Source organism: Phycomyces blakesleeanus (genome assembly GCF_001638985.1).
Source record: "Phycomyces blakesleeanus NRRL 1555(-) unplaced genomic scaffold PHYBLscaffold_27, whole genome shotgun sequence".
Taxonomy (NCBI): Eukaryota; Fungi; Mucoromycota; class Mucoromycetes; order Mucorales; family Phycomycetaceae; genus Phycomyces; species Phycomyces blakesleeanus.
Genome location: NW_017265160.1, coordinates 168115 through 176438, shown reverse-complemented (window position 1 = coordinate 176438; position 8324 = coordinate 168115). Strand labels below are relative to the sequence as shown.

At 34.8% G+C, this 8324-nt stretch overlaps 2 protein-coding genes across 2 annotated transcripts; one reads left to right on the top strand and one right to left on the bottom strand.

The window, feature by feature from the left end:
- Window positions 1-879: 879 nt before the first annotated feature.
- On the bottom strand, window positions 880-4789 carry PHYBLDRAFT_136631 (hypothetical protein; the record flags this gene model as incomplete). The annotated part of the gene is made up of 16 exons (XM_018429801.1): window positions 880-1146; window positions 1217-1292; window positions 1352-1436; window positions 1514-1602; window positions 1685-1762; window positions 1836-1994; window positions 2049-2219; window positions 2287-3018; window positions 3085-3180; window positions 3238-3317; window positions 3384-3573; window positions 3641-3725; window positions 3802-3965; window positions 4026-4207; window positions 4305-4413; window positions 4661-4789. 16 exons carry the CDS (start codon window positions 4787-4789, stop codon window positions 965-967), a joined length of 2607 nt encoding a protein of 868 aa, XP_018285881.1. The 3' UTR covers window positions 880-964.
- A 242-nt stretch (window positions 4790-5031) lies between these two features.
- PHYBLDRAFT_150924 (hypothetical protein) lies at window positions 5032-7588 on the top strand (the record flags this gene model as incomplete). Its single annotated transcript, XM_018432573.1, has 5 exons — window positions 5032-5180; window positions 5257-5317; window positions 5415-5450; window positions 5518-5645; window positions 7375-7588. The coding sequence occupies 5 exons, from the start codon at window positions 5032-5034 to the stop codon at window positions 7586-7588; spliced, it is 588 nt and encodes a 195-aa protein (XP_018285880.1).
- Window positions 7589-8324: the final 736 nt, after the last annotated feature.

The following is an 8324-nucleotide window of genomic DNA, read 5'->3' as shown; positions in this document are numbered from 1 at the left end:
TTCTTACTCTTATTCTTATTATTCTTATTATTCTTATTATTCTTATTAATATTTATAGTCATTTAATCTTATTTATCTACTCTTACTAAAGAAGTAAATGTATTCCATATCTCCTATCCTATATCATCTTTCCCCTATACCTTGTATCTTAATATTTCTATCATAATGTATATCAGGTTTATTTTCACTTCCTCTTCGAGCAGGATAACTCGAATAGTAATTTTAATGATAATAAAAAAGACCAATACTTAGCAAGTCTGTCCAACAAGTATGCTTTTTTTTCCTACTATATATTCGTCACAGGAGAGCTTGGTATTTTCCAATAAAAAGTCATTTTGAAAATCGTATAGTTGAAATTTTTTTCTATAAAAAATCACAAGGGGAAAGTAAAACCATATATATATATATAACTTTTTGTAGGAAATATTAACTATGATATGATGCTACTTTAGTATAATAAACTAGAATATCAAACCGCATTATTGGAAGCTGTCAGATTTTATGATAAGAGCTTTACGACAGTCTGAACTCTAGATAGTCTGAGAGAGGGTTTTCACATAAAATATTTCCTTCTACGCGGCTATCGTTTTTCTTAGGAAAGAAAATTCAGCTTATATTTATATTTTGACTATATATTTAAACGAACTGAATATGCACCCGCCTTCTATAGAGCTCATGCTGCATTTATATCAGTATAAAGCTTATACACTATAAAGTGGTTTGTATGCAAACTATACTTATGTGAGACTTATACATGTTTCACCACCAGAGCTGAGGATAGTAAATGTCCTGCATTCTTTTGCATAGAACTTAAAAGGCGCCTGATCATTTTGAGGGAACCATATATCAGATTAGGTATATGTGATATACAGCATTTTTAGATATACTTTACAATAGACCACTAAGAGTGTACTTTTTATTATAGACAAACACCATATGGATTTTTGTTGTGGGTCAAATATAATTATGTTTCTTTATGCTGCCTAAAAAAACCAGCAGATTTACTAATTGACTTAACGAATCGATCACAGTGCACAATGTCAGTTCCGATCCATGAAGGAAGCTTTTTCTGGATTCGAGCCGTCGAATAACGTTTGTCTAACAGAACAATGGTTGCAAAGTCACCCCTGTGCCTAATAGCACGGCCTAATAGTAAATAAGTTCGTATAAGATATACGGCCTGGCTATGAAAGATCTCACTATAGATTAGGATTACCAATAGACTGATTAACACCTCGCATACACAGATTTTCATAGTATTCTCTTCCGGCAGCTGTTCCAGATGGGTCATCCTTACAGTAAAATGCTATAAGTATCTATCAAACATTTAAACAACAAATACATAATTTACCCCATGTTCGTTTATATACTTGATCTTTTCATTAAGTTCTACCGACCCTCTGTTGGGAAAGGGAAGTCCAATCATTATCACACCTCTAAATATGCATGTATAATTGTGTATGCCCGATTAGTGTTTATCCCATCCTAAATTAAATGCATGGAATAATATTACCTCCCAAGCCTATCCGAGAAGTTTATTCCTTCTGACATTTTCCCGTTGACAACACATAGTAGTATAGCTCCAGTATTTGAAGCTTCTTTCTATATCCCACAATTGGGAAAGAGAAAAGGAAGAAAGAAACTCTGTGAGTTGTTCAGACTATTTTGATAAATATAAGCTTACTTTAGTTGAGTCAATATGCAGCGAATAATCTCTCAAAGTTGATTCTACCATTCCACTATCTCTAGGCTCTTTGAATATCTATCAAGGAAATTCAAGTCTGATTAGAAGAATGTAAACAAAGCTATTAAAGCGACCAAGCCGATATAAATACCTTTTTCTTCTTAGCAAGCCTTTCCAAAATGTTTCCACTTTCAGCACCATTCCATCTAGAGTAAACTTCCTCAAGATATGTGAAGCTAGCAAAAAAACACACAACCCCATCTGGAATCACATTGCACAAATTCACTATGGTCTTTCCAACCTCATCAATCTAAAAATTTTCATAAATAAATATATTTAGACTTTACAATTATATCATATTTACCAAGGAAGTATCTTGGCGGTTCTCATAATTGAACAAAAATGGTTTTCGCGTTGGTCCCTCGTCAATACACATGGTCAATAGATTTTTTTGAGGTATGATGTGACCACACGAAAAGTTGGTTATTCGAGAATCCGGGACATATGGAAAAAGGTGTTTAATAAAGTCAGATACCTATAGGATTAAGGTATACAAAAATAAGGTTAAAAGCATAGTAACCAAAAAAGAAAAAGGTTCTTACCGGTTCCATAGTTCCACCAGCGAGAATCACACTTTTGCATTCTTCCACAATTGGACGAAATGCTTCTGCAGGATTGAGTAGCATATATTTCAGCTGTGGTTCTAATGTGTCTGTTCCCTTGTAACTTATAAAGACTCGGCCGTCTTTATCAGGGTTTGTAAGCGTCATAATGAAAGACTGGATCTGTGTTAATGTAGGTAAGGCTAAAGGTGATTGTGATGGTGATGATGGTGCATTTGCGGACTTTTTGACTTGTGGATTCTTGAGTCCCAGAAGCTGGTTTTCGCTATCTTGATCTTGTTGTGCCTTTTCAATAAATCCGAGAAGTTTTCGTGCAAGATTGCTCTCTTTTAAATATCTCTCAAGCTTGAACATATTGAAATGGTCGATACCGAGCAAGTGAAGAAATTCGTTTACTCCAATGATAAGGTCCTTCTTTTCACTCTCTGGAGGAGTAAGGATCCCGATGAATGCTTTGATAATTTGTATGATTTGCCTGATGTAAGAAACATTTTTTCCCGATAGACGTGTTTTGTAGCGCTGGATGTACATTGCAAGCTGCTTAAGTGCTAGTTGGCTCTGACGAAGCGTCAATGCGACAGTATGAATTGAATTGATGGTTTCCATCAGATTGTGGGCTTCATCAACAATCACAATATTCCCTTTAAGGGATATTCCGAGTGATTCTCGTGTGTGTGCATTAAGCAAGTGTTGATAAGGTAATATAACAAGCTAAAATAGGAACATAAATACCCGTATATTAGCTTCCACAAAATTTTTTCTTAATATATTACATACCCTTGCTGGTCTTGCAGTTTGTCTTGATCCATAGTATGGGCAAGTAGATAGAGACTCGCCAACTTTGACAATGTCTTCTATGTCTCTTACTTTAGCCTATTAAAATATGCTTTCTTAATGCCTATAAAGTGTATATTGGTTTGTAATACTTACAAGTGCATAGTCTCTAAAGTCTCGCCATTTCCCCTTTTCTTGCAGTGAGGGTAGGTGTGGACACCGATCTTTCTCTGTTTCTACTGAATATGTTAAAACGAATTTCTCGGATCAGAGAAGTAGGATAGAGAATTGTTTGTACTGACTTTTCTTTTGAAGATCTAAGCAAGCTTCGTTCATACGATTAACATTGCCAAGTTTATTGATGTTTTTGTTGATACAAAGATTCTTTCTTGAACCCAATGGAACAGCCCAAATGTTTTCGGCATATGGAGTCTTGTTGACTTCATGAACAAACTGCGATAGTTGGGAGTGTGTTCTTGAGGTATAGTAGATCTGTTATAATTTAATACAATAGACATATATTTAGATCAGTTAAAAATTATGTTATTATAAAAAATACCTTGACTTCATCAAAGTCGTCTTCTTCCAAGGCATCATCGCTATCATCATCAGAATACCCTATGGATTTTTTATTTGTTTCAAATCTAAGTTAAAATATGTAGCATGCTGTTAATTATCCAGTAGACTCATCAAAATATTTGCGATATATCTGTTACTGACTTTGACAAAAGGTCTTGTACTTCTTTGGAGAAACTACTATTAGGTCCAACAGTCGTATACGATAATGTTGATGCTCTTCCTCCCTCTTCATCGTCACTCATATATTCTTCCAGTAAAAATTCATCATATTTTTCTTTAATATCATCTGATGTAGAAGTTGTATCCTACATATCTCTATTGTGTTAGAATATGACCAATAAGAACTAGAGTAGTCTTTTGATCACCTTTTTCGTTCTTTTCCATCTAGATCTGTCTTCCTTTCCTGACAGTTCCAGAATTGAACGATTCTTTTCATGACTTTTTACCAAGTCAATTCGTTTTTTAATTGCAAGTTTACGCTCTTGTTTTAACACATCTCGCTTATTCTCAACCTGATTCCCTTGATATGCCCTGACCCAATCTGGCTCTATATATATTGTACATGTACAATAAGATTAAGAAAGCGTCAAGCAAATGAGCAAAAGATGAATAAGCTTTTTTTATAATTATTTATAATGTGCTACCATCTGCTTGAAATGAGTCAGAAGAATCTTGATTTTTTGCATTGGTTGTAGATTCATCATTGTCATTCAACCACTTTAATGATCCACAAATTAAACTAAGTGATTTTCCCTTTATTTATTTTTTCAATTGAAATAGATATATGTTATTTTTCATTTTCATTTTTCTTTTCTGAATCGAGTAAAAAAAATAGTGCTTGTTTATTCTGTGCATTCAAAAGCATGTATAAATGTGTATGTTTATATTTAAATCTATATCTACATAGTTATATATATATGTGTGTGTGTGTGTGTGGATGTATATGTATGTTCAAGTGTTTATATAAATAAATCGTATGTGTACAATATAACAAACTTACGGTGCCTGTAGGACTTTCGAATATACCAATCTTATTTTCAGTCAACACATCATATAGCATTCCCATAAAGTCATTTTGGATGGGATAAGCATCGTATGGAAATCCAAATGTGGTTGGAGCTTTGGACATTTGGTAATCAAGTCAAGTCAAGTGTGAAATACAACATATTTATTCTATTTTATAATATTTTATAATAACACAGAATAAAAAACAAGTCACTTCCAAAAGACATTTGATTTAAGCTATAAACTCAAGCACCACGTTCCTTGTGTTGTATACGTTCCCAGTACCTTTTTTTTTTACAAAGGCTCGATCGCTCATGGGTCATTTTTTTTGACACTGAAGCCTTTTCTCTGTTAAACCCCCCACCTATGTCTCCCAACAAAATTGGGGAAATTAGGGATTTTGAACCCAAAATTCCAGCAAGGTGCTCTTCAGCTCCGTTGGCTTTGACTTCTGTTCCAATCTACCTCTCATTCTGGTTTGGTAATACTTTGGGTAATACCTCTGTTTCGTCGTTGTCTGCTTAATTTTGATGATCTTCTTTCAATCATTTTTTCTTGCCATTGACATAGTTTATTTCGCTCATATACCAGTTCATTCTTTAACCTGTTTGCCGCGCGCGCTCTTTTACCACATACCTTTGACTCCACTATGGTAAACCTGGCTAACTGTCTGGATGTTTCTCTGACTTTAGTCTCTATTATTCCCCATGTTCTCCCTTTTTTCCCCTTTCTCTTGGTGTCACCTCCAGATCCGAGATACCTGCAAGATCAACAGAACTTCGGGTGTTCTTTCTCGATGCTTGCCTTAATTCCTTCACTCAATAACTGCGCATCCTTCCCAAAATATTTCAGCTTATGGATGGTCTCTATCTCCTTAATGTTTTCGTCATCCGTGCTTGTCTATCTCAAAATATCTGGGCTGTTCAATTCCCTGACATGATGGTTTGTAGTGGCCCTAATGTTGATCCATCCACGTTGCTGTTAGCTGTATCTTCTATATCTTCTTAGATCTGCTTATCCACACGCCAATAACGTTTCTCGTACGAAGTTGACATCTTTTCTACCAAAGGTGTATCACGGGCTATACATACCATCCAATGACAACAATCCTAGTATTTTCTTCATTCCGTATACCTCTTACAACATCTGTCTATGGTTACTTCATCGCGAGATTTCTTGTTGATAAGCTTTCTATGTCGTGTTCCTACTGTATTCCCACCTCTTACTTGGACTTTCTTTAAAAATTAAGACCTTTCTTTTTTAAAACCCCATTTCTTTTTGTATACTCCCTCGAGCTTCCCCTCTGGCAGACGTTTTGGCACACGTATTTTGGATTTTTCTCTCAAATTTCTGATACCTACAATCTGTTGTGCAATCTTACCTTCCCACCTTCCTTTGCTCCTACTCTACAACCCGCTTCCATAATTGGCCAGGTTATTTTCGCTTTGTGGAAAACCCACTGGGATTTCGTATTTTATCAAGCTCCTTTTTGTTGCTACCAATGCTATCACCAGAGATAATTTTCTGCTTTACTGCTTACACGCCAAAAAATCTTGATCAATACCCATTCCAGGTCTAGATATCTAGCAATTTAATATTTTATACTTCACAAAAACATAAAGTCCAACAAAAAAAAACTAGGAAAAGAGGGAAACCAAAAAACAAGTTTTGGCATCTTTTAATTCTTTTGAACAAGAATCCCACCAACAAACCAGAGTTCAGCCACATACAAGCAAAAAATTCTACTAGATTTTTTTTGACTGACAAAAAAAATTATATACCTCTGTGCTGCAGTAATTAAGGTTATCAACCTTGATGAGTATTTGCCATTCAATACTTTAGCAGTAGGCTAGAGTAGGCTGTATTAGATATTGTTAATCGTGAATGTGATCAATTATAACAATTCAATATTACTGCTATTCTTGTCTATAGGTCATCTACTACACGGTGATTAGGTTTTTGTTTTTACTTGTTGATTAGTTAGTACATAGCATTATTTTTCTTAGAAAAGAATTGAGTTTGCTCAAGTCGTTTCAATTTTTGAAACAGCCATCTCCTTGAATGCTTCAGGAACAACGTCGACTACATTAAAAGCGCGTTAATCTTGTAAATTCACATACAACAGCATGCAATACTCCCTCGTATTATCATCAGTAGAGTTACTAATGTACGTAGATTGAGTTTTTTGTTTTCAATCTTCCCATAAAGTCTTTTAATGTGAATCGGATTAGACAAGTATTACGCGTAATTGTATTTTGAATGGTGAGATTAAAAGAGAGCCATTCAGTTCTAAAATCAGTCTATTTTGTGTAATAGCACAAATATTCAAAGAACGGGTGTTTTTAGGCGGTACTTATACTCAAGTTCTTTCTACATTTGACTTCTTGTAATTACCGTGTCAAACTTATTCATTACTCATTATTTTTTTCAACTTAAATGCACAATAAAAGACAGACGTTTTTTGGAGACATGGTTTTAAATACTTTTTTATTTGAAAGAAGATTTTATTTATTAACATATTTATTTATTACTACTATTTCTATCTACTTTACTTTTCTATAGTTATAAACAAAAGGATACAAAGGTTGTCAAGCTCTTAGTCCCCACACAAGGTGGCTCAATCTCCCCCAGGACGAAAACCTGGCTTGACAGCGAGGGAGGCGGACAGCAGAGTATTATCTCAGACTGAACTCATTTCGCTTTTACAAGCGGCACGGCTGCAACGCTAATACCAAGGACTACACCGCACGGTTGCGCATGTAACACATCTTGGCCCTTGCAATTACAGCAATGGCGTCCCATCTTTGGCCCAACCCTGTTGGCATCAGTTCAGGGCAAAGTACCGGCTGTCGTCACTGTTCTGTGGTCATCGGTTTTAGAGCTACATTCCGAGCTAAAAATTCCTAATCGACAGCCGCATTAAAGAAGGAAAAGGAGAAAAAATGGAAACCAAAAAAAAAGAGGAATACTTATCTCTTTTTTCTTTCTCTCTCTCTCTCTCTATCAATCAATCAATCAATCAAAAAAATAGATGGCACTATCCCAAAAAAGGAATATTTCATATGATTGCTGCGAGATTTTCATGCATAATCAAGTCAATCGATCGATGGGTTACCATAGCAGCAGGAAGACCTTTTTGTACTTTACAAAGAGCTTCCCACCAGTCAATATGATATATATATTATACCATTTGGAATATAAAATCCCAGAGTTTATGTCTAGTACTAATGCTGATAGTAATAGGAATAATTTTTCTATGTGGTGTCATGAAGCAAAGAGAAAAAGAGAGAGAAAAAAGTGTAGTAAATAGTTTCATAAAGAGACACGATTCAAGCAGCTATTTAATTTTGATGTATAGCTTTCTACAAGATCGTTTTCCGTTGAGAAAGATCAAAGCTAATCGATATAGTCTAACACAAGCATTTGAAAAAGATAAACATTTGAAGACTATATGAGAGTATACAGATGGTAAATACTTGACATATATAAAAAATGTGGGCGTATAACTATAGACTTTTATAAGCTGTAAGTAGTCGATAAAATTGAAATAGATGCTTTTTCTCCCTCTGATTATGCTACCATATACACACAAATACACCTATACAATATTGTAAGTAAGTTCATTAAGTTACTGAATGTCTTTGACCAAGTGAGCCTGT